The 27,541-nt window shown below is 37.9% G+C and overlaps 1 protein-coding gene across 13 annotated transcripts in view; it reads left to right on the top strand.

The window, feature by feature from the left end:
- FANCC (FA complementation group C) overlaps positions 1–27,541 on the top strand; it is a 222,985-nt gene that overhangs the window by 150,485 nt on the left and 44,959 nt on the right. For all 13 annotated transcript variants that reach the window (XM_081151079.1, XM_081151087.1, XM_081151080.1 and 10 more), the window contains 3 exons: positions 9,163–9,276; positions 10,176–10,240; positions 26,139–26,303. In XM_081151079.1, coding sequence (XP_081007205.1) covers positions 9,163–9,276; positions 10,176–10,240; positions 26,139–26,303 — 344 coding nt within the window. The remainder of the gene's footprint in view (positions 1–9,162; positions 9,277–10,175; positions 10,241–26,138; positions 26,304–27,541) is intronic.

Here is a 27,541-nt window from a genome sequence, read left to right as displayed (position 1 = left end):
CTTTATCCAGAAATAATTTGAGGCGTTTGAAGTCCACCCCTTGCGTATGTATCCCTGAACTTCATAGAAATGGAGCCACGCTTTCATGTTTACTTCTGAAATTTTCTTCTTTCCCTTAGCATGTGCTGTGCTTGGTCCCTTGCTTTGCTCTGTAAATTTAGAAGTTCTGAAATTCCACCAGAAAACCCTGTTTAGGATTGTTAATGACACTGCACTTAAGTCTGTGTGACAGAGAATTCACATCTTTATGGCATTGAATTTTTCTTGCTAAGACCATAGAATATCTCCACTTTAATATATATATATAAGTTTGATAACACTTATTTGTTGTCTTGTCCTCATGTGGCCCGATGCGTGGTCACTGCTGGTCCATTTTACTTTATGGACGGCAGCTTCCCTTTGTTTTTCAGTGAAGCACAGTAACCTCAGTCCTTGACTATCTCCCATCTGGAACAATTTAATTCTCCACCAGATTGTTCACAGAAGAAATGCCTTGGTTGTTGAACAAGCTTCAGCCTAACAAAACGTGCCTCTCAGGCCACAGACAGACAGTGTGCCAGTCAGAGGCAGTTGGCAAAAGGGATGAGTAGCATGATTTTAAAACATAAAGGGGCCATCAGGGATGCTAATGTTGCTAAGGTGTGAAAGAAGCAACGACCACAGGCTATTGAAGAGGTAGAGATACTGTTGTGCCAGTGACCTCGAGGGAAGACGCTACAGGCTGACCTGAGAGACAGCTCTGCTCCGAGAGCTGAAAGTGACTCTTTTAAGGCTAGTAGTGGGTGGTTCCATACACTTAAGAAAAGAAGTGTTTGTTTATGGATTAAACAGTGTATTAGACATGTGCCGTATGTAAGAAAGGGTAAAACGGAATTATTTGGGCATCTGGAATGGATTAATTCAATTTACATTATTTCTAAGGGGAAAAGATGATTCCATTTTTGACAAATCGCTTCTCCAACAGCCTTCCAGAACAAATTAAGTTTGAGAACCAAGGTTCCACTGTAATATATTTAGGTGGTGCTTCTAGGTCAGTCTAGTTTCTAAATTGTATTTGTTGGCAAGCAGAAATGATAATTTAAGATTTTGTTGTTAAGAAAGTTAGCCAGTTTTCACTATGGCATCTAATTTAGAAAAATATAAATCACTTGCTGGTGATTTAATTAATTTGGGGATCTTAATATTACTTAAGTAAACAATTTTAGGATAGAAACAAAAATGTTTTACTGAATGTATACAAAAAATGCTACAGGAACATAAAAAAGGAAGTCACTAATTCAGTATTTGGGTGCAAGTATTTTATATGGTAAAAGAACTTACCAGGTATTCAGAATGGCAGCATTTGTGCTGGCCAAGGACTGAAGAGACCGTGTACTTCTGTGAAGGGTTGGGGGAGGAGATTAAACATGTGCTGTACCTCAAGGATTAAAGTTTTTAGTCAAAGAGAATTGAGTAAATTGAAGTGAACTATTCAGTTTTGCTATTCAGATTTGCAAGAAACGTTTCTTTAAAAGTGTAGATATGCATTATTATTTTTGTTTAGTTATTCCAAGACTGATTATATTTAGGCATAGCTGAGACTGGAATTTTCCAGTGCCCCTTTCAGCAAGATGGTTCTTGTCACTGCTTTTCTTGTCCCTTCCGAGTGTCTACTACTGTGGTGTCCCCATAGGTTGCCACAGGCTGAGTAGCACCAAAGTGAATATTCAGTGAAATTACATCCAAATCAGTGTGCCAGGTTCCAGTCCGTTTTACTCTTTGAAGTAAAAGTACATAGTAATGTCACGTTTTTTCCAGTATTCTGTGGGTATTTTATGGACTGGAACTCAGGAAAGCAAATTGTGAAAAAGAAAATTTATCATTTTACACTGTAACAAGGTCATAAAGGAATCCTGCAGTAATTATATTGTTTAGTAACTATAAATGAGCAGCCCATTCTATTGAGTTTGATTGGCTACCGTTTATTGAACACCTGTTGTGTGAAATGCCGAGGCTACTTAGCAGTTGCTCCAAAGACAGTCCCTTCCTCGGAGAGCCCGTGGGCTAATGAAGAGAGTGCTGAGGCTTGTGACCACAGTGCAAGGCAGAACTTGGAAGGCAGTTAGGATGCCATAGAGATTTCAGAACACCATCTCATCTCATCTGGTCCAGACGGAACAGGAGTCTTGGAGAAAGATGGATTTTGAAAGATAGGTGTAATTTTGGCAGCTAGAGTTGTTGGATTTCTTGGGGGGAAATGGTATGGAGGTGGGAAAGGGAAGGATGAATTTGGTGACTAGCAGGGAATCTGATGTCGCCAAATCACAGGGCTCAAAGAGAAACATTGGGAGTAGTGTGGTAGGTAGGCTGAAGTCCTGTAGAGGCAGGCTGTGCTTTGGCCAAGCAGTATTCCATTTTGTATATTTACCAAATCTTTTTTAAAAAATTTAATTTTTCCCACCACTATTTATGCCCTGTGCCCTCTTCCACCTCCACCCGCCCTGCAATCACCACAGTGTACTTGGTGTCTTCAGAGCACTGCACCCCAAAGCAGCAGAGCATGCATTTTTTTCAATTGCACATGGACCGTTTTCTAGGCTACACCGCATGTTAGGACACAAAACAAGTCTCAGTAAGTTTAAGAAGATTGAAATCATATCAAGCATCTTTGATCATAATGCTATGAAACTTGAAACCAATCACAAGAAGAAAACTGAAAAACACACAAAGACATGGAGGCTAAATAACGTGTTACTAAGCAATGAATTGGGTTATCAACGAGGGCAAGGAAGAAATCAGAAGATACCTCGAGACATGAAAATGAAAGCGCTACCACAACGTACCTGGCCGGTCCAGTGAAGGGTTGAAGTAGTAGGGGCAACAGGAGCCTTCTCCGTGGCTTCGCTTGATCACGTGGCCCCTTCCCACGCCGCGCCCTGCTCCTCCCCAGTCGTTTCTGTCTGTCCCAGCCAACTCATACCCTCTTTTTCTCCCTCCTGTACCTCCTTTCCCTCACTTCTGCTCTCCTTCCCCAGCTGTCAGAGGCAGCTCAGAAGTCATGCTGGGGAGCACTCTGAAACCTCCCGTTGGAATTAATCATTCCTCCTCTGCTCCCACAGTGATTGTCTTACCCCCTCATGGTAGCACTTACTGCATTCTGTCTTATATTATGGCTGTTTCCATCCCTCCCTTCCTGCGTCATATTGTAGGGGTTCTTGTTCCAAAAGCCTTAGTAGAGTAGCTTGAATACAGATCAACTCAGTATGTGTTTGTTGAATGAATGAATAAGAGATCTTGTTTACACAGTTTTAATTTCTATTATATATGAAGAAATAGATGCAATAGAGACCAAAGTGGTGGAAATTCTAAAAGACTTTAATGAAGAGATTGTTTGGAGAAGCACGGTATGTGCTCTGTCTCAGTTCATGAGTACTGACCACAGCTTGGCTCTCCTCTGTCCTTGCCGGAGCAGAAGCACAGTCTTTCTTCCACGCCCGGCCCCTGCGCCAAACCACAGCCTCTGCTCCAACTTTCCTACCGCCTGCGAATGTGCCGCCGGCTACAAGATGCAGCAGATACCCTGAGGTGGGAACAAAAAGAACACCTGAAAGCCAGGCAGTGGACGTCCCCTGATTTATTAAAAACTTCTCTCCTTCAAAGTTTACCTTTATGGTACAAGCATTTTTTAAAGGACTTTTCAAACATTAGCAGAGTTCTTAAAACTCCTACATGAATCAAAGTTGGGCACACCTGTGTTTTATGCACAGGTGTGTTGGTTCCTGCACTTTTCCGTCCATAAAGGATTTTAGGTCACAGGTCAGGGTGATACATCTGCACGTTTTCTTTATGCCCTTGAAGTTCATTTGCACCCACATCCTTTTTGTGGCTATTGATTTGTATTCAGAAACCCAGTTCCTCACCAGTAAATGGGGGTATTGAAATAGAAGGTCTCTAAGATCGCACTGTATAAGCATTTAAGAAAAAATCTATTATATAACAGCAGGAATTAATTTTTGTCCAAGAGCCAATGCCTACAGAATATTTAATGGTTTTGTGTTTAGACTGTTTGCCACTAGATGGCAGTAAAAAATTTATCCTTAGCAATAAGTGCTTATCAATTTTTAACGGGTTTTTTTGGTTTTTGTTTTTCCCTTTTTATTGAATTTATTGGGGTGACTCTGGTTAACAAAATTATACAGGTTTCAGGTGCACAATTCTACAACACATCATCTGTACACTGTATTGTGTGTTCACCACCCCAATTCAAGCCTCCTTCCATCCCCACTTATCCCCATACCTCCTCCAGCTCCCTTTACCTCCCCCGCCCTCCCCCTTTAAGTATCCTTTGAAAGAGAGATTTGGAGGTCTAAAGTTTGAGGTATCTGTTTTGAAATTATCTAACAGTAGGCAAGCCTCAGTATGTTCTTTCTTAAGACCTATGCTTATTTCATCCAGACATAAAACTTGTGTGGCCCCCCATAGCAATTTGTATTAGGGAATTATGGAGAAAAAGACATAAATTAGCCCTGCCCTGTGTGGCTCAGTCTCAGCCCTCACAGTGAAGGGTCAAGGGTTGGATTCCCAGTCAAGGGCAAGTATGTGGGTTGTGAGTTCGCTCCCTGCCTCTAGTTGGGGCACGTGCAAGAGGCAACCAGTGGATGTGTCTGTCTCACTTCAATGTTTCTTTCTGTCTCTCCCCCCCCTCCCTCCCTTCCAATCTCTCTGACAAGCAATGGAAAAAATATCATCAGGTGAAGATTAACAACAACAACAAAAAGATATAAATTAAAGCATGTAATTTCATTTTATGAAATGAAATTACAAAAGTTTTTATTTTTTTTATGATAAAAAGTAAGATATAGTAATTGTAGAAACTTTGGAAATACAGGTATTTTGAAGAAGACATTTTAAATCACTCCTAGATATAATCTATGTTAATCATTTGTTACATTTTTTCCCAGTATTTTTTTGTGCATACAGAATTAAAATCTCATGGAACATATAGTTTTACATCTTATGTTTCAAACTAATGTTACATTGTCTTTTCTTTCCTGTGTCATTAAATGTCTTTTTACAACATGATTCACACTGTTGGATAAGTAATGAATCCAAGCAACCCAGTGTTGTTGAGTACTTTAGTTCTAGTTTTTTACTGTTAGGCTGCTATAAATCTAAATCTTTCCATAGGATATATTCTTGGAAATTAAATTACTGAGTAAAAGGATATGACTTTTAATGCTTTGGCTACATGTCATCAAAGTGAGTTCCTAGAAAGGCTTTGCAAATTTGAGCTCCCAGCAGCATCAGTGCCCCTCTTACCACGATCTTGCCAACACTGAGTATTACGGAATAGGGTTGTTTGTTTCTTAACAGGGCAGGAGGTGGGCTGGGGAACTAATTTTTATCATTTTTGATGTCTAAAAAATCAGCTTCTAACCATATCATTTTGGAAATTTGGCCCAGGACAGATCTGCCAATTAAGTTATTTTTATGTTTCCAAGACCTTAAGTGTTACTGTCAGCTTGTCTAATGCAGGCTTTGTGAATACTCTCTAGGGAACTGTTCATGGCTATTTTAAACATTACTCAGAAATTCTTTACAATCCTCAGTCACACCTTTCGAATGTATTGAATGTCCTAGGTTTTTTTAACTTTCATTGGCATGGCTACCAAAGTAACTCATGCAGTTTTGGGAAGCCCCCCCCTCCCCCCCCCTTGCGTTGGTCCCAAGGCCCAGGATGTGAGTGCTTCTGGGAGGCACAGACGAAAGCCTTGGCATGGTTTTCCTTAAGACCTACAATCTTAACTGACCCTTAACTGTTACAGCCTTGAAACTGGTTTTCTCCTATTGTACGTGCACTATATTACCTCTATCCCAGATGGGTCTGTAGTACTTTGTGCTTTAATTTTTTAAGGGTCAATCATGTAAATTATGATAGCCACCTTTTATAGGTGGCTTAATTGTAACTTTGCTTAATTAAATTTTATTAAAAACTGAATTTTAAGGGAGGTGTCATACTTAGAAAACAGCACAGTGCCTCACACAATGGTGAGCACTCAATAATTTTTAGTTGTCGTAATTGTTAGAATTCCCTCAAGCAGAGACACTTATGGGGACATAGAGGCTGAAGGAGCCCTCCCTGCGGAGGGACTGGAGCATACTGAAGTCCTGAGCGGCTGAAGAGCTTGTGGCTCTGATGGGCCTCAGACAAGCTAGTGAGGGAAGGTCAGCCTCAGGTAGGAGCTTTGGAAACTAGTTTGGGCTTCATCTAAGAGTCATTGGAACCCATAAAGGGCTTTAAGCCTAGGACCAATTAGATTTGCATTGTTTAAAAAAACTATTCCAGCTGCCTCATGCAGAGAGAATAAGGGGAGGCTCCTTTTAAGGTAATTTGGTCATAGAGTAGGTAACCAGCCTTGGACATGTTCCTTAAGCTCTGTGTGTCTCGGTTTGCTCATCTGTAACACAGATTCAATAATAGTACCTACCTTATAGGCTGTGGGGATTCAATGAGTTGCTATTTGTAAAGTGCTTTGAACAGCTTCCTGAATATAAGTGCTTTAAGTGTTTTTTAGCTAGAATGCCAAAAGTCTGGTGGCAGAAGGTTAATCACTTCCAGTTCTGACCCCCCTCCATCTAGCATCAGAATGACCCACACTGCCCCACTGAGCCCTTGGCTGCCTAGTTTTCACATCAAGCTCAGCCTCCTCCCTGCCCTGCCTGGTCTGGTGTGGGCACCTACACGTGGATGTGGCAGATGGCTGGCCAGGCCTGGCTGGTCTTTCCTTTCTAGAACACCTGCATTGCCCACACACAGGGTCAGGCCCAGTCACTGCCTGCCTGCCGTGCTTCCTGCTGGGGGAAGGAGGCAAAGCCTCCTGTAAGCACCGCCCTCACGGGATGGCCCCCTGGCTGTCCTTGATCTCTCCGGGCTTTTCTAATTTGAAAACAGTAGACGGGAATCTCATTTAGGGGCAGCAGTTTCAACCTGTATTACTTAGTAATGTTGCCTGGAGTTCTGTTTTGAGGATACTGAGGCAGTTCTGAGCATACGAAGGAAGTGTCAGGAGCTACACGGAAGGGTGCTACCAGGTCTGGAGTGGAACCCTCCTCGGGGGGAGACTCCTCAGAATTGGGGGGAAAAGGGGGAGATGGCACAAAAAGCCTCCTGGGTGTTTCTCATGTGTTATTAAGTTTGACGGTGGGCAAAATTTTTCATTTTATTTTATATCCTTTTGAATATGTGAAATAGTTTATGTTGAAATTGAAATGAGTGCCCAGGCAGATTAGTGATGTTTGCCCTGGGCATTGCTGGTGTGTGTGGTCCAGGTCTCGTGGGGCCTGTCCTTGACTAGGATGATAGAGCCACCTCCCTAGATGCGACCGTTTGCATATTTGTGTGTGAACTCACACGTTTATATGCACATGCACAAATTCGTTTTATCTTGCAATATATACTCACAAAATGCAGTATAGGACTTTAAAAAAAATGTAAAATGACTGTGAACATACTGAAAACCACTGGAAAGTACACTTTAAAATGGGAGAATTTTATGGTATGAGTTATATCTCAATAAAGCTGTTAAAAATAAAATATTTCCAAATGCAACACTTTTTCAAAAAGTTCAAAATATTTTTTCTTGATTATAAAAGAAATACATACAGATATAGGAAACTGGAAAATGTATTAAAGTAGAAAGAAGAAAAAAATATATGTACCATAATAGCACCACCTTAGAGACTGTTAACGTTTGGTGATACTTTCATTAGTTTTTCATTCTCATGTATGGCTTATTTGTATATTGATGTGATCATTTCTATGTATTAAAGTTTACATCTTCCTTTCTTCATCTAACAGGATAATATAACCATTTAAAATGCTATTATAAGTTTTTCATAAACAGTTAAAGGCTTACATTGAGCCACTGTGTGGACACTGTGAATTAGTCATTCCCTGCGGCTCTACGTGCTCATCAGAAAGAGCACTGGAATGAGCATCTTCGAGCATAATCCCTGTTGTTTTATTTGGATTTATTTCCTTAAATGTAAGCCAGATATATTAAAAGTTTTGAGTGCTTTTAAAACCTTATATACATTCTCAAGTTGCTTTCTATAAGGCAGGCCTGTGTCACTCTATGAGGCACCTTTGTTCAGGTACCAGCCTCTGGGCACACAGGGCCCTGGCCCTTCGAGCTTGAGGGTGCGCTGTAGCTGGGTCCCGCCCGCGCATACTCTGGGTGCCTGAGCATGGCTCGCAGCACCGCCGATGTGTGGCGCTCACAGAGTACCTGTTCCAGAGAGCCCAGAGCAGTGTCAGTTAGGTATTCATGTCCATAAAAACCTTTAATTTATTAAGTGAAAAATTTTGATGTTTAAATTTACCTGTTTTGATTCTGAGGGTGCACATTTATTCAAGTGTTTCTTGAGCACCTGTATTTTCTCTTACAAGTTATCTGTTCATATACATTTTATGCTCGGTGTTTGTCCTTTGGTATTTTGCTCATTAATTTGATTACATATGATCTGTATTATTTGTAGTCAATATTCTTCCTAGTTTGTACTTACATTTTATGAAAAACAAAAGGTTTTGCTTTTATTTAGAACAATCAATTATTTGGTTCCTTGATTTTCAGTTTACAAAGTTCCCGATTTGAAAAGCACGGATATTTTCTTCTTGTTTATTACTTCATTTCATTTTTACATTGATCTCTTGAATTTACGTTAAATTCAAGTATATTTTGATGAGTAACAAAAGGTAGGAATCTAATTTTTTTAAAATAGTTTTCCCTGCACTATTTTTCACATAATCTTTCCTTTCCCTAGTGATTACTGTGTTTCTTGTCATTTGATTTTCATCTATTCTGATAAAAATATTTTGCTAATTTTAAAACCAATCAAGATTACATTCTTAATATGGTTAAAGCACTGTTTGTTCATTATATATTTTTGTTTTGCTGTTAACATGTGTTTAAATTGACTTACTTGGAATGTAATAATTTCAGTACTAACCTATTTCTTCCTTACCTTGAATCAAAGTGAATATTTGGATATTTGGACACATTAAGATGACTCGTTTCATGGAGACCATCTCATCTACAAATGACCCAGACTCCAGGCATTAAACATAAGAGGCACTTGCATTCACTTTTAAGAACTTTATTCTCTTTCTGTTTATGTTTTCAGGTGTTGTTATCTCATATACTTTCAGCATTCAGATTTGATATGAAAGAAGTTGGTCTTTTTACTCAAAGTCTTGGGTATGCACCTGCAGATTACTATCCTAGTTTGCTCAAAAATGTGAGTATTTTTAATTTATTAGTATTGAAATTTTCATTGGTTAATATATCATCAGCAAAAAGAATAAATGGAAGTATTTCACTTCTCCAGAGGAGATGTTTAACTTTTCTGTGTTTATCTCTTCTTAGTTGGGTGGACTTATGGCCATATAAGGAAGAAATGTGAGATGGGAGCTTATGGGAAAGAAGGAAACCAGGAGAGGTTATTCTAAGTCAACCAGCTTCTCTGTCTCTTAACACATTTCATTTATTTTCTCAAAGATCTTTAGGAGAAGAAATTTCCTTAACCAATGTAAACACAGCCTCTTATTGTTAGACAAATTTTGTATTTAAAATAACTTGATAGGAATTTTTGTGTTAAAGCAAAGAATTTAATAACAACCTTGTGAATAAAAATACTATTATATATTTACACCTTAGTATTAAAGCCTTAAATTTTAGCTAAGTTGAAGAAATTTTAATTTTGATCTTAACATAGCTCTTCTAGAAACTGTTAGGAGATTTTATTTTATGTTTATTAATTAATCTTTTGGATGCTTTATACATTAATAATATGTTTAAAAATAAGTGAAATTAAGAAAGAAATTAAGAAAGAAAAAATAAAGTAACTCTAACATGGTTTTATTTTTAATGGGATTGGTTTTAATTCTTAGGAAATTGATAATCTGTCTATTGTTCATTTGCTTAAATAGGAATTCAGAATAACACACAGTAAACATAAAATCCAAATTATTAGTAAATGTAAGTTGGCACTGCTGCTTTTCACTTTAACAAAGCACAAGGAGAGGGCTGGTGGAGGGGGAGGGAATCTCAGTGGAAATACCACTCACACCAAGAAAATAGAACTGATGTCATCCTGTTTGCAGTGTGAGTTAACCTGCAACTGATTTTGTTTTACAGATGGTTTTATCATTAGTGTCTGAACTCAGAGAGAATCATCTTAATGGATTTAACACTCAAAGGCGGTAGGTGTCGAACTAAACATCCCTCTTCTCAAGTTTCAAAATGTATCAGTTTGGTTATGAGAGAAAAAGTTTATAATTCATAGGAAATGCGTATTCATAGTTATGGTTATAGCCTATGTAGAAAGATTATTTTAGTGGAATGCATGGAAAATTGGTGAATTTTATCAAACTTTTTTGTAATCACTATTCTCTCTACTCTTGTAAGGCAATAAATCATGCAGTGTGCCTTATTACCTTATGCTCCCATTGAGTAAAAAGCCCTATACATACAGTAGGGAACACGGAAAAAACGTTCAGCTCCGTGTGTGTGTCACTTACACACATACACACAATCAGGATGTTTACAAGGCTGCAGATACTTGATGTATGCATATGACCTATATAACCTATTTTAAGAAACAATATTCCAAAATTTAGACTAAACAAGTCAAATAAAGTCAAACAAATTAAAAAGCAATTAATCACATCATAAAATGTTTCTTCACTATGAGAAAGAATTCAAAGTTATTTTCATTGGTGAGCATTTCATTTTTAACAAGTCATTAACTAAGAGAATCTAGGCACGTTGTGATTTTTTTTTTGGTAAAGCTATTGCCATTGAAAGCTTTATCAAAAGTGGTGTTTGCTCTCAGACTTTAGAAATCCTTTGAATCTAACCCTTAAAGTAAACTATAAAATTCTTAGATGAAAACATGAGAAAATCTTCCTTACATTGAATTTGGCAGTGATTTTTTGGATATAACATCAAAAGCACAATAAAAAAAAGCTAGATAAATTGGACATCATTCAAATTAACTTTTATGAATCGCAGGATACTATTAAGAAGGCAAAAAGACAACCTACTGAGTGAGTAGGTTGGAAATCATATGCCTGATAAGGTATTAATATCCAGAATATATAAAGAGCTCCTAAAACTCAATAACAAAAAATTAAATTTAAAAATGGCCAAGAGACTTGACTAGACATTTCTCCAAAGAATATGTACAGCTGGCTGATAAGCACATGAAAAGATGCTCAACATCACTAGTTATTAGGGAAATGCCAGTCAAAATCACAGTGGGATACCACATCACACCTGCTAGGATAGCTGTCATTTAAAAAACAAACAGAAATGAAAACTAACAAATTTTGGTGAAAATGTGGAGCAGGCAGAACTCTTGTGCATTGCTGGTGGGAATAGAAAAAGGTACAGCCACTGTGGAAAACAGTGTGGCAGTTCTTCAAGTTAAGTACAGAATGACATTAAGACCCAGCAATTCTACTTCTAGGTACTTTGAAAACATCATGCTTAGTGAAATAAGCCAGACACAGAAGGACAAATACTATATGATTCCACTTATATGAGATACCTAGAATAGGCAAATTCATAGAGACAGAAGGCAGACTAGAGGTTATCAGTGTCTGGAGGGAGTGGAGTAATTGTTTAACAGGTACATCGTTTATGTTGTGGATGAGGAAAAACTTTGGGTGTAGATTGTGGTGATGGGTTCACAGCCTGTGAATGTATTTAATGCCACTGAATGGTTACCAATTATAAGTGGTTAAAATAATAACTACTATATATGTTTTACTGCAGTAAAAGAAATTAAACTTAAAGAAAAAACAAATGTGATACCACTATAAACTCCCTCAAATAACTAAAATTTAAGACACATTAGCATGTGCTGGAGAGGATATGGAATTACTGGATCTTTCATAAACTGTTTGTGAGAATGTGAAATAATATAACCATTTTTGTAAACAGTGTTGCAGTTTAATATAAAGTTAAATGTAAACTTACCATATGACCCACCAATTCCATTCTTGAGTATTTTCTCATAACAAATAAAAACAGGTATTCACAAATACTTCTGTATAAATATTCACAGCTGCTTTACTTGTAATAGTTCAAAACCAGAAGCAATTCAAAGGACCATCAACAAGCGAGGGGGTAAACAAACAAAAAATTATCTGTTACCACCATTTAAAAAATGAAAAGACTAGTTATACCCTGAGAAAATATTATTAAATTGTACATCTGATAAAGGGCTCAAACCTGTAATATATAAAGAACTCCGTAAATAAGACAAATAACCCAGTTTAATAATTGGCAAAAGATTGGAATACCTGTCACCAAAAAAAGTGTACAAATGGCTTATTTGAAAAACACTAATACTTGTATATAAATGTTTATGGCATTAAACGTTATTAAACATTATTCATAATAGACAAAAAGTGGAAGCAACCAAAATATCCACCAGCTTACGAATAGATAAAGCATGGTATGTCCACACAATAGAATATTATTCCTAAGAAAATGGAACAGCTACTGACTCATGCTACAGCTTGTGTGAACCTCAAAAACATGCTTAGTGAAAGAGCCAGTCACAAAAGAATACACTTTGTATGATTCCTTTTTTTATAAAATGTCCAGAGTAGGCAAATCTATATATATATATTAGTTGTTTCCTGGGGCTAGAGGTAGGAACAGGGAGTTCCTACAAATTTAACACAAAAGATCTTGAGGTGATGGAAATGTTCTAAAAGTAGATGATGATGATAGTTGTCCAACTCAATGTTTTATTAAAAATTTGGGGATTATACATTTCAAGTATGTGCATTTTGTGGTATATAAAGTATACCTAAAAATAATAAGATGCATTCCTAGGGTGCATTGAAAGCATTTCCAATCATTTATTTACACATCAGGTAAGGACTTTGATTTAGCCTGTGGTGAATGTTGAATAATGGGTCTTTTGAGTAGTAAAATTAAAAATTTATTAAAAGGAACTTTAAAAAAATCAGTAGGAGACAATTTGTATGTATGCCCTATACCAAATCCCAAAATATATCAAGTTGATGATTATTTATTTATTTTATTATCCTCACCTAAGAACATGTTTTATTGATTATACAGAGAGAGGAAGGGGCGGGGGCGAGGGGAGAAACATCTATGTGAGAAACATTGATCAGTTGCCTCCTGCACGCATCCCGACTAGGGATCAAACCTGCAACCTTTTGGTGCATGGGACAGCTCTCCAACCAACTGAGCCACCCAGCCAGGGCAAGTTGATGATTTTTTAAACACACACACACTCACACTTAACAAATGGAAGAGACTAGCCACAGACTTGAAAGATATCTGCAACCTATAAAACAGACAAATACAGAAATGCCTCCTGCAAATCAATCATAAAGAGGCAAACACTCCAGTATGGAAATGAACAAGAAATATAAGCAGGTTATTGCAAATGAGGAAAACTGCATAAAAATAAACATGTAAAAAATTCTTCAGGGGTGACGTCAGCAGGATAGCAGAATAGGAAGCACCAGTCCTTGTTCCGCCTCAGAGACACTGACTTAACAATAGTATTGGGCCAAAGGGCCTTTATGAGAACTCCAGAAACCAATTAGAAGTCACAATATCCCAGGCAAGCTCAAAGTCAAGAATAGCTATATTGAAACAGGAAAGAAATCCATTTCACATCAACCACAACAGCCCTTTCCCTAAACCAGCCCAGCTTGGTGGGATTGGGAGGAAAAATCCAGTTTATAGCTTCTCCCTTGGAAGGGAAAGAGAAGAGTGGAATGTGCCCAATGTTCTGGCTTTTGTGGGGCTGCCTGAGGCACTGGTATTTGTCTTGCCTGACTCTGATCACTCACAGGGCACTGCCATACTTTCAATACCGGGGGCCATGGAGAGTTAGAGCTCAGCTGCTTTTTGCAGCACCGGAGAACTGGGAGTACTACAGACAGGAGGTTGGCTCAGGTCGGTGTGAATAGGGGAAAGCACCCAACTCTGGTAAAGATAAATATATAAACAAATGCAAATTCCTATAATACTGCAATATTGGTCCATAAATTACTTTTAATTCTGGAATAAAATTTAAATGATAAAAGTATAAAAAATAACCATAACTGTAAAACTATGTTAATGGATACAAAATATAAAGACTTATAACTTATGACATCAGTAACATAAAGTGTGTGGAGGAGATATAAAGGAATAAAATTTTTTGTATGCAACTTAAGTTGTTATCAGTTTAAAATAGATTGTTATAACCATGAGATGTCTTATCTAATCCCATGGTAACAAAAAAAAACCAAAAACTATAGAAGTTGCACAAAGGAAAATGAAAAGAATCAAAGTATATCACTATTTTAAAAAATCAGTGAAACATGAAGGAAGTCAGCAAGAAAGAAAAAGAGGGTCAGAGTAACTACCAGATGTACAGAAAACAAGGAAATGGCAATAGTAAGGCCTTCTCTATCAGTAATTACTTTAAGGTAAATGGATTAAACTCCCTGATCAAAAGCCATAGCATAACTGAATGGATTAAATAAAAACAAGGCCCAACTCTCTGCTGTCTACAAGACTCATTTTAGATGTCAGGATATACATAAGCTGAAAGAGAAAGAATGAAAAAATATATTCCATGCAAATGGTAAGCACAAGAGAGCATGCTTATATTAGACAAAATAGAGTTTATATAAAAAAATATTGCAAGAGACAAAGAAGAACATTATATAAAAACAAAAGATCAACTTACCAGGAAGATATAACATTTATAAATATATATGCACCTAACAGCAGAACACCAGAATATATGAAGCAAGCATTGATAGCTTTGAAGGGAAAAATAAAAAGTAACACAATAATCATAGGAGATTTCAATACCCACTTTAACATACGAATCCACCAGACCAAAGATGAATAAGAATACTGAGGACTTAAAAAACATTATAGATCATTTAGACCTTGTAAATGTATATAGAACACTCTCCCCAGTAATAGCAAAATCCACATTCCTCTCAAGCACATACACAGACGTTCTAGATCCCATGTTAGGACACAAAACAAGTCCTAATGAATTTAAGTTGAAATCATACCAAGTATCTTTTCCAACCATGATAGTATGAAACTAAAAATCACCAATAGGAGAAAAATGGGAAAATTCACTTATACGTGTAAACTAAACAACACATTGCTAAGCAATCAGTGGGTCAAAGAAGAAATCACAAGGGAAATTAGAAAATACCTTGAGACAAGTGAAAACAAAAAAAATTGTACCAAAAATTACAGGGTGCAGGAAAACCAGTACTAAGAGGAAAGTATAGAGTAGTAAATGCCTTCATTAAAAAAGTTCTCAAACAGCCTAAATTCATACCTCAAGAAAGTACAAAAAGAAGAACACACTAAACCCAAAGGTAGCAGAAGGAATAAAATAATAAAGATTAGAGCAGAAATAAACTAAATTGAGAATAGAAAACCAGTAGAAAAAAATCAAAGATGAATATTGATGCAAAAAAAACCCCCTCAAGCCCAGCCTATGTGGCTTAGTGGTAGAGCATCAACCTTTGATCCAGGAGATTTGGTTCAATTCCCGAATCAGGGCACATGCCTGGGTTGGGGGCTCAGTCCCCAGTTGGGGAGTGTGCAGGAGGCAGCTGATCAATGACTCTTTCGTCATTGATGTTTCTCTCTCTCCCTCTCCCTTCCTCTCTCTGAAATCAATAAAGATATATAAAAAAAATTCAATGAAATACTAGCAAATCAAACTCAACAATGCATAAAAAAGATTATGTTCAATGACCAAGTGGGACTTATTCTTAACATGCAAGGATGGTTCAACATAAAAAAAAATCAATCACTATAATACACCATATTAACAGAATGATGCACAATACCACATAATTTCAATGGATACAGAAAAACTATTTGATAAAATTCAACACCCTTTCATGATAAGAACATTCAGCAAACTACGAATACAAGGAAACTACCTCAACATAAGCAAGACCATATGCAAAGAGCCCACAGCAAACATCATACTCAATCGTGAAAGACTGAACAAAACAAGGATACCCTCTCTCACCACTTTTCAACATAGTACTGGAAGTCTTAGAGCAATTAGACAAGACAGAGAAATAAAAGGCATCCACATTTAAAAGAAAGACATAAAACTTTCTCTGTTTGTAGGATGACATGATCTTATATGTAAAAAATTAAAGATTCTGTAGAAAAACTGGTAGAACTAATAAATCAGTAAAGTTTCAGTATACAAAAAATCAGTATTCAAACAGTTGCATTTCTTCTATGCACTAACAATGAGCAATCCAAACAGAAATTAAAAAAAAAAGAAGTCCCATTTACAATAGCATCGTAAAGGACAAAATACTTAGGAATAAACTTAGTCAAGTAGATGAAAGACTGACACACTGCAAACTACAAAACATTGGTGAAAGAAATTAAACAACACAAATAAGTGAGAAGGTATCCTATGTTCATGGGTTGGAAGACTGATGTTCCTACTACCCAAAGCAGTCTGTACTACTCAAAAATAAATGTTAAAGAAAGTCAGTTATTTTTCTTTTGCAGAAGTAGGAAAAAAGGTCCTAAAATTCATATAGAACCTCAAAGCACCTAACTAGCCAAAACAATCTTAAAACAAAGCTTAAGGCCTCACACTTCCTGACTTAAAAACATTACAAAGCTACAGTCATCAGAAGTTTGGTCCTGGCATAAAGCCAGACATAGACCCATGGAAAGAATAGCAAGGAAGTTGCAGAAACATATCTATAATATGTCATTACTTATATAAAACTTTAAAACACTCAGAGCAATACATACTTACAAAGTGAAAGTCTTAAGACGAGAACAAAGGACCTCCATCAACTTCTGGGGAGTACTAACTCCCGGGAATTAGAGGAGGAAATGGGGTGGGAGAAGCGTGTTTCAGCTGTAACTGAAACACTTTATTCCTTTAAAAGAGCAAATAGACATTATAAGATGTTGCTGTAAAATCTGGGCAATGGGTACATATAAGGCGGGGCAAAAGTAGGTTTACAGTTGTTCATATTGAAAGTAATACAATAATTAACAAATAATAGTACAAGAATGAACTGCTGCATACTCACAACTGCAAACCTGCTTTTGCCCCACCCTGTCGTGATGTTACAGTAGTTCTCCATGTTTTTCTATACATTGTCAGTATTTTATAATTAAACTTTTAAAAACTAGAATATAGTGTTGTCTAGTAAAATATTGAAAGTGAAAAGATAATACTCATTTTCTCACCCTTGGACAGAAGAAGGCAGTAGTTTAGAAAGGCCTCCAAACTCCACTGACCACAATTAGGAGAACCTGATGGAAGATAATAGCTGATGTGCTCTCTGTAGCTGAAAAACTTCCATTTGTGCCAGATGGGGGACAAGTTCACTCCTAAATTCATGACTGTTTCTTCATGAAGGATGTGTGTTTTTCAAAAACAAATTCCATGGTACAGAGCAAAGTCTAATGAAGGGATGTTGGCACCCCAGCTGGCAGAACAGAAAGGCTAGAGTGGCAGTTAACTTGGTGAGTAGTTTAGGAGATTCTTAGAGCAAGTCTGTGATGTAATTAGTAAAATTCTTAACAAGTTTTCCAAGAATATGAGATGTCTGTGCTAGTAGAATGTTCTTTGCACACTGACGCATCTGATACATTCCTAATTTGCTCTGTTGCTTGATGTTTACTATGGAGTTCTTTGCTTTTTTAGAAATAATTTGAGAATTCAACAAGATAAATTTCTTGCAGGTATTTTTCTGAATATGTTCAGCCCATATATAGTTTTAAGGGAAATTCAATCTCTTGGATTAGGTTCAATTATTCTTATCAGAAGATTGAATTTACAAAGCAATTTGATACCCAACATACTTTTTGAGTCTCTTTATGAGCTTTTAAAGTCCTGGTTTTAAGACATAAAGCCAGGAAGTTCTGCTCTCCATCTATAAAAGAACCTGGATCCGTAAAAGCTTGTGTGAGACTCAGAACTCTCTTAAGTCCACAATTCTCTAGTGAATTATAAATTCAACCAGTGTGTGCTCTTGTCCCACATAAAAAAAAAACTGATTTCATGAAATCAGGTAGTAGAATAGCACCATGATAACATTTGAAAGGGCTGCCAAACATACTGGAGCCATTATAGTTGTTACTGTTAGAAGTTATTATAATAATTAAAATATGTATCAATAACATATAAATTTTTTCTACTGCATACGTGAAGTTATCTCTACATTTTTAAGATTTAAAAATCAAAAAAGTTGAATCAGAATACAGCAGAGATCAAACTACTTCCGGTACACTTGAATCTCCATGTATTTCCATTATTTATGACACTTGACTCTTATCATTACTCTCCTTCCACAAGAATGACTATAAATGTTCAAACAGCCAAGAGCCCCCCAGACTTAAACACCATATAAGCAATGCTGTAGTGTTTTTCTCTTTTATTTTTTTAATAGAGGGCATCCATACATTTGTTTTTTCACTCTTCACCACTCAGATGTTTAAAGTTCATTTCAAAAGATTCAAAAGCCTGATAGAAATTAGTCTTATAACTTAAATACATAAATTGTCAGAGGAACAAAAAAATAGGAAAATCTGTTTAGTTTCTTTTTGCATTATTTTTAAAGGCCTGATATATGGTCTTGTCATAGCATTTTAAATAGAATTTCACTTCCCACCAAGTAAAATCAACAGTTCAGTGACAGAATGTTTAAACTCTCTTGTTCTTTGCTGCACACCGCCCAGAAGGAGCGGCACCCTGGCCTCCCTGAACATCGTCAGTGTATCATGTGGTTCAGTGGTTTGCAGCAGATGGTTTGGCAGCTGCAGTGCAGCCACATGGGAAGGGTGTTTCCAGCAGGATATGGTTCCCATTGAGCCTTCTGCAGCTGAGCTCTGTGCAGAAATCATTTGGAAGTGCCGCTCTGCAATCAAGACCTAATGCTCGGGCTGGAAAGCGTTGCATGGCTCTGGTGGAAGTTGGATCTCTGTGCTGCAGACCAAAAGAGGGAGACGTGAGGGCCATGAGCACTTGGAAGCCAATCAGATTATCACTTGGCCTGCCTGCATCTTGGTAGAACCAAGAATTACCTAAGTTTACATAAGACTTTAGAATTTTTTTTCAGGAAAATTATCTTGGACCTGTTTCACCCTAATTGGGAGATACAGTCAGCAGCCCATAAGTTTTAGTGCTTCATAAATGCGCTTGTTGCCAAGGTTGCCTTTTTCTACCCACCCAGTCACCAGTGGTAGTTGCTGACTCTCCTCCTGCCTTTTAAGATGACGGGAGAAAAGTTGCACTTGCTAGCAGTCACTTAGAGAGGTGGACGGCTAATCAAGGCGAAGGGCAAGATCTCCGCACTACCCCCCTGCTTCTTTATTTCAGAGTTCTGGATTTGTTACAGGCACACAGAACTCTCAGGCATAGTTCTCAACTTCTCAAACATTCATCTCACACACACAGATACAACAGCTTACCTGCCGCCAGCTCACCCAGTAATGTCATATTCCAAAAAGTTGAGGTATTTGCAACTCAAGCTCAATATGTCTTTTTGTCACAACTTAGATGATGAACTCAAAAGCATTCATTTAGATCAAAAAGCCACTTTGATAGTGAGTTAGAGAAAGATGTTAGAGCACTGTGGAAGGCATTGTTGTTGAAGAGACTCAGTTATTTAGGAAAGTCGTAAAGAACAGAGGTGAATTTTAGAGAAGGTGAATATTTGAGGAGAAAAGACAAACTGTTCATACATAAGAAAATTAGCATTGTGTAGTTTGACAGAAAATTATCTGAGATTCTTTTTTTTTAAATTTTTAAAAAAGTATATCTTTATTGATTTCAGAGAGGAAGGGAGAGGGAGAGAGAGAGAGAAACATCAGTGATGAGAGAGTCATTGATCGGCTGCCTCCTGCACGCCCCCGACTGGGGATCGAGCCCTCAACCCGGGCACGTGCCGTGACCGGGAATCGAACCCTGATCACCTGGATCCTAGGTCAACGTCCAACCACTGAGCCACACCCGGCCGGGCTATATGAGATTCTTACTGTTGGTTATCAAGAAAATAATACAGCTAAACTAGTAATTTATAAGAATTTATTAACAAAATATAAACCTTAAATATAATCAATCCTGTCACATATCCTTAAAATACAGGGTGTCCCAAAAAATGTATGCACATTTTAACAGTTGATAGCTCAATTTTGAAAATGCAATGCATTTTAATAAACACTGCCTTTATAATTATTCAGGGTGTGTGTGTACATTTTTTTGGGACACCCTGTATTCAGATTATTACTAGAGGTTAAAACCTAGTTCTGGGGACTGCTACTAAAGTAGTGTAGAGCAGCACTTCTCAAACTTCAGTGTGCTTAGGAATCCCCTGGAAAGTGTAAACAAACAGATTCCTTGGCCTCACCCTCAGGGATGCTGATGTGCTGATTCGAAGGAACACACTTTGAGACTTTGAGTAGCTCTGATGTAGAGAACTGGGGCAGGTCCTGAAGACTGAAGTGTAAGACCTTTGAGGATAGCACCTCTCACAATCCACTCAGGAGAGAATCAGGTGAAACTAATGTAAGAAACTAAGCCCAGTGATGAACCAAGCCCATGAATGTCCTGGCATTTGCTTTATACTCCCCACTCCTAGAAGTGACAGGGAATTTTAACAGATATATAGTACTGTTAAATGGGCAGGATGGGGGTGCTTTTAATGACCCACAAATTATGAGAAAGGTTTAAAATTGTAGATGATAGGGCATTTTTGAAGGAGAATATCACGGCCCAGAAAGCTTCCAAAAGAGGACTACTGCAGAAGATAAAAGTTACTTCTGGGGTGGACTCAAGGAGTGGGAGGGTACCTGGCAGCCAACAAGATGACCCGTTGGGCCACAGTAACAGCAGCCAGCTGGCTAGGCCCTCACACACTCCTCCTCACCCACTGTCCCCAGACAGACAACAGAAAGAGGGAGGACACTTTGATGGAGAAGCAAGCACCAAAAGGCTATCAATTCCCCGCAGTTTTGAGGTGCACTTAGGTTCCAAATGCAACTATTGACAGCCCCCGCCAGCACTGTATCCTGACCCTCCCCACGAGTACTGGGGACAGGCTACATTAAACAGGGCATTCATGGAGAGGCTAATGTGGAATCCCAAAATCCAGAAAGCAGAGTCAAAACGGCTCATGGAAAACCAGCATCCTAAGGAGAAATGAACCAAGCGCAACAAACAGAAGATGCAAATACGCCCATCAAATGCATTCTCTAGGATACGCAAGGGGACTTTTTAAAGGAATAATAAATTGTCCTAAAAGTAATAAGAGAAATGATCAAATCCTTGAAATAATATTTTTTTGAGACAGGATTTATGGGAAAAGAAAAAATTCAATAAATAGACTGAATAGGAGATACAGCAGAATAGCAAATAATGACTTCAGAGACTGAGCCAAGGAGCCCTTCTAGGGTATAGTACAAAAGGACAGAGAAGTAGAAGGTAAGAAAAGTGGTGTTGTTTTTTTCCTTTTTCATACCAGAGATCAAAAGGAGATGTCAGGAAAGATGGAGTAGCAAGTGCCAGGAATCTACCTCTTCACCTTGACAAAATTTTACTGAGAGAATCTGTCTGATGTAACTATATTGGAATTCTGTAGCTATTTGAAGACTTGCAACTTTCAGGGGAAGTGCTGGCCATTAAATTGTTGTTAGTTTCAGCTGTTATCAAGGTAGACTAACTCCCTAGACCCATGGCAGGCAGCTATACCTGTGTCCATTCTTAGACAGGCTTATAGGCTGGGCAGTGTTGAGAGTTTTTATGTAGAGTCAAAGGAAAATATGCACAATTAGATGAAGAAGCTATTAAAATATTCCTGTCTTTTTAAACAACATATTGGTGTGGGGCTAGACTCCTTTCATAGACTTCAAATAAAGCAACATATTGCAACAGATTGAATGCAGAAGTAATTGCAGGCCACATAGCAGAGAGATTTACAAACAGGTAAAAGGGCATCACTCACTAAATTATTTTTGTTTTGTAAAGTATAGTTATTGTTTAACAAAAATGTCTTTCATTTTAATGCCTAATGGGTTTATTATTATTTTAAAGAATTAAATATTTTTTGGTTTCTCTGTTTGAATTTCAAACATAATATTGATAGTTATAACCTAAGAAACAAAGCTCTTTGGTGTTCTTAGTAATTTTTAAAAGTTTGATAGTGTTCTGAAACCAAAAAAGTCTAAAAACTGCTGCCCTATAGTGAAGATTACAGTCATCTGGCCCCACCCATGCACATATAACTCTCCACTAGCTTCTTAGTGCCTGACTCTTGTATGTAAGCTGACAGGCAGGCAGTGGTCACCAGATGTTTAAGGAAATCATATTAAGCATATAATACAAAAAAGTAGACACCAATGAAAATAAAGAAAAAGATTATTCAAAGAAAAGAAACTCAGATAAATTAATATCGATGTCCCCATGAAAATAAAGGTAGTGTATTCGTTAAACAAGAACAGGGTGCTATTTTTTAAAATAAGGAGCATTCATAGGATCAAAAAGTTTTTTGGAAATTAATTACAGAGTGGTAATGAAAAACAATAAAAGGATTAGAAACTAAAGTTGAACAATTCTTTCAAAATCTTGAGCAAAAAGGCTAAGAGATGGAAAATCAAATAGAAAAGATTCTGTCCAGGAAGTTCAATAATCAAAAAATTGGAGTTCCCAGGAAGAGAGAGCAGAGAAAAGAATGGGTAGGAAATCATCAAAGAAGTAATTCAAGAGAACTTTTCTTATTTACTGTCCACTGAGTGCCCGGCACAGTGAATGAAAATGAATCCATACCAAGACACATCATTTTGAAATTTCAAAGAGGATATCCAAAGCCTGCAGGGGGTAAAATCAGGACTTATAAATACAGAGATCCGAATTCATAACAGCATGGGGCTTCTCAGGATCAACACTGAAGCTAAAGGACAGTAGAACCTCACTTTCACACTTCCGTAGGAAAATTACCAGAATTCCGTACTCAAAGAGTCAGTCAAATGTGAAAGTAAAATAAAGGTATTTTCAGACATGCACTGTCTCAAATACTTCACCTCTCATGTGCCTTTTTCTGCATAAAAAGAATGAACCAAGAAAGAAGAAGATAAGGGATCCAGGAGAGAAGTGAAGGAAAGTCACAGGATGGAGACCCCAAGACAGTAACTACACAGCGGGAGTAAAAAGCAACCTGTCCAGACTGGAACAGGTCTAAATGTTCTAAGAAAAATCTATTTAAGAAGATGAAAATGGTAGAATGTCAGATATGTCTGAATATATTGCAAGAAGATTGCACACTTGGTGGAAGTTTGGGGTTAAAGTAATCACTGCAAGGAAAAATGAGCAGACAAGCCAGTAACAAACCATCAAACCCAGGAGAAACAGCATTTTGATATCTAAAGATGAGATCAGAAAATGCGGTGAGAGTGCTCTGCAAAAGCTGCTGTTTTTCATAGACTTTGAAGAGCTGTTTGACTATTTAAAACAGTTGCATCTGTAAGTTTGATAAAAATAAAAAGTAAATTAAAAAGAAGACTGTCCCAGGCTCTTGCAGTAGTCTGCAGAAGCCTAACTCCCCCTTCCCTCCCACTTTCACTGTGGCCTGGCAACCTTGGCCTCCTCGCTGTGTTCAGATGCTTGTGGCCTTTGCATTTGCTTCGTATCTGCCTGCAGCACTTTCCTCGCAGATGTGTACAAGGTTTGTTCATACAATTCCTTTAGATCTCTGTTCTCATATTCTCCTCAGTAAATTCCTGCCCTCCTCAACCTCTCAGTGTGCTTTGCTTTTCACCGTGGCACTTGATATCATCTGGCATTTTATTTTCTCCACGACTAAGCTTAGTCTTGGCTCTTGTGTCCCGAACACGGCAAACACCCTTGAATGTAGTAAAGTTCAAAAAATATTTATTGAATGAACAGCACTAAACACACTAATTTAAAAACAAATTCACTGAAAAAGAAATACAAGTGGGTAACAAACATAGATAATCTCAAAAGTTATCAGGAAAATGCAAATGAAAGCAATAGGATAATTTTGTCCATATTAGCAAGAAGTAAAAATACAGATCATAGTATCACTGGCAAGGGTATAAAAGTAAACTGGTAGTCTTTTGGGATACAATCTAATATGCAGATATTCATTCACATGGGGCACAGATAGGCATGTACGTGCAAGGATGGATCCCCCTGCAGCAGTGTTTATAATAGTAAACAATTAGAAACAACCTCCAGGCCTATAAAAAGAGACTATGTTAAATTACAGCACTCATGGATTCTTTTAACAATGGGCAGCAGGTAAATTGGACAGCTGTATGTTCTATACTGTGATTTCATTTGTGTTTCACAAAACATAAGACCAAATTTCCAGATTTGTGATCATATATGAAAATTCTTAGAAAAACATCTGATAGCATACATTGCAAACTTTCATTTTATTGATCTCTAGGTGCTCATTTTTTATTTACATATTTCTTGAGCATGTAGTATGTGTAAGGAGTTGTCCCTACATGCTAGGAATAGAGTAGTGAGCCAGCTAGAAAAAAAGTGCCTGTCCTTGTAGAGCTGATATCCTAGCGGGAAGAAGGAGACCATGAGCATAAACAGTAGATACATTATAGTACTCTGAAGAAAAGTAAAGCCGGGTGAGAGACGGGAAGTACACAGTGGGGTGGGAGGGCTCTTGGTATGTTAAACTGCTGTGCAGTGGAGCTGTCTGTGGTAATGACAAGTCCTCTAAATTTGCACTGCCCAATACAGTAAGCCACTAGCCTATGAAACTGTTGAACATTTGATACAAGTTCAGCAGAGGAATGGGATTTTAAACGTTATTTCGTTTAAATAAATTTAAATGGCCACGTATGCTGATTGATTCCATATTGGTCAATGCATTTATATGGGATGGTCAGGGAAACTCTCACATAAAGCAGCTTTGGAGCTGAGACCTATGTGAAGTGAAGGAGCTAGCCATGTGTTCTATGCCGAGTGGACAGTGGGACCTTATCTGCTGTAGTTGGAGGCCTGCATGGCTGGAGCAGGACAGGCAAGGGTAAGAGTGGAAGGAAATGAAGCCAGAGAAACAGAAGGGGCCCCACCATGGAAGGCTCTAGTGGCTAGCATGAGACTGCTTCTTCTCTATGAGGTGGGAAGCCATTGCAAACCTTTGGGCAGACAAGTGAAGTGATCTGAATTTTTAAAGAGTTTCTGGAACTGTCCTGATAATAAACAATGGGGGGTAGGGCAGAAGCAGGGAGAAAGTTAGGAGGCTCCTACTGTAACCCAGAGTGGAAGTGATAGTGAATTAGGGGATCGTAATGGAAGTGTTGAGGTGTTCAGATGAATGGACAGTACTTACTGCTGGATCAGATAAGGGGCACAAGAGAAAGGGAGCTATCAGGAATGGACTTCAAGGGTTTGGGCCTGAGCAAATGAGATAGGGAGCACAGGGAAAGAGAATTTTGGGGGAAGGAATTCAAGAGTTCTGTTTTGGGCACGGTAACTTGGAGATGGATATGTGGGTCCTAGAGCAAATCAAGTCTGAAACATTGCTGATGGCAAAAATGGTAAAACTGAAGCTGTCCTACTTTGGGTGCATCACGAAAAGGCAGGGCTCTTTGGAAGAGATGATAATGCTGGGGAAAATAGAAGGCAGCAGGAAAAGAGGAAGACCAAATGCAAGATGGACCGACTCCATAAAAGAAGGTATGGGTCTCAGGAGCTGAGCAGGACTTTTTTGAGGACTGGGCATTGTGGACGCCACTCATTCATAGGGTTTCCACGAGTCAAAGCTGACTCAGTGGCATGCAAAACGCAAGTTGGAGGTGCCCATAGTGAGTTATGCCAAAGTCCTGAAAATGAGTGAAGTTAAACGGGAACTGCAGCCAAATGGTTTCTTTCTAGAGAACTGAGTAAAAGAAGAGCGTTCACAGATGGTATTAGGATAGTTCTCTTTATATGGGGGCAGAGCAAGTGACCTGTCCTCAGCCTGTTCACCATGAAGATTTTATATGTCTTTAATTATGTGTGGCTCTAAGATTGGGTAATTATTTCTTATTTTATTCACTCTATAGAATGGCTCCAGAACGAGTAAGGTCCCTATCACGAGTTTGTGTCCCACTTGTTACTCTGCCAGATTTTGAACCACTGGTAGAAGCTCTGCTCACCTACCATGGACATGAACCTCAGGAAATGCTCTGGCCTGAGTTCTTTGATGCTGTGAATGAGGCCTTTTTGCTGTAAGTGTCTATCCTCACTCAACCTTGTTTTCCTTTTCTTAGATACCTCAGGGGGTTGGAAATGGAGTTTTCAAATGTTTTTGTCTCAGTATCCACTTCAAGTTCTTAAAAATGGTTGAGGACCCCAATGAGCTTTGTTAACATGTGGGTTATATCTGTCAATATTTATCATATTTTAAATTAAAACATAAATTTAAAAAACATTTGACTTCATTTAAAAATAACAAAAAATTGATGAAATGTTAACACAAATAGCATATTTTTATCAAAAACAATGGCCTTTTCCAAGCAAAAAAGTTGTTTAACAAGAGTGGCATTGTTTTACAGTTTTGTAAATCTCTTTTATTGTCTGACTTAGAAGACAGCTGGGTTCTCCTATATGTTTCTGTATTCAGTGTGATGTGTTATGTTGTCTTGGTTGAAGGATATGAAGGAAATATAGCCTCACACAGACATGCAGTTGGAAAAGGCAGGAGTATTTGATAGACATCTCAGAACACTATCCTCCTTGCATGCCTCACCAAAATTTGAAAATGTTGGTTTTTTAAAGTTAGTTGTTATGTAGAATATGAAATTATATCAATGAGCTTTTCATAGTGATACTTTAAAACCTACTGGTGTGTCTTGTACTTTTAATGGGTCTTTTATCCATGCAGGACTTTGTAGCCCTGTTCATGGCTCATTGGGAAAATACTGGTTCATATGTTAAGGTGAGATTTAAAAAGAGAAACAAAGTTAAATCATTTGATGTTTTTTTAAAAAGGTTAAAACGTACAGTCTTTTTTTCTAACTTCTCTAAACCTCTGTCAGAATTTACCCGGTAAGTCTGAACTTCCTGAGGAGTGTGAGCAGTCATCTTTGTTTCTGTGCGACGCTGAGTAAAAATTCATTTGCAAGCCTGTCTAATAGGATATGTGTGCTTCACCCGCTCGGGCCCTCAGTCATTTAGCCAAGTACACACTGCAGGTTACAGTGGTTTACCCTAACTTACATTTTCCACACTCCAGACAGTTTTCCAGAGTACTGACTTCTAAGTAAAATGCTCTTTGCATTTCACCTTTGCAGCTCTATTCCTGATTTATTTAGTAATGCATTTTATTGAAGAATATGGTCTTAGCATCAGCATTTCCAATCTTTTTCATCGTGTTGAATTAAAAGGAAATGGGAGATTGGCCCTCCGTGTCCTCTGTGAAACCCCATAAAGCTATTTCAGAAATTACTGGCAGGGCAGAGAGATG

Source organism: Miniopterus schreibersii (genome assembly GCF_964146895.1).
Source record: "Miniopterus schreibersii genome assembly, chromosome: 11".
NCBI lineage: Eukaryota > Metazoa > Chordata > Mammalia > Chiroptera > Miniopteridae > Miniopterus > Miniopterus schreibersii.
The sequence above is the reverse complement of the archived record's forward strand: the minus strand, read 5'-3'. Positions and strand labels throughout refer to the sequence as shown.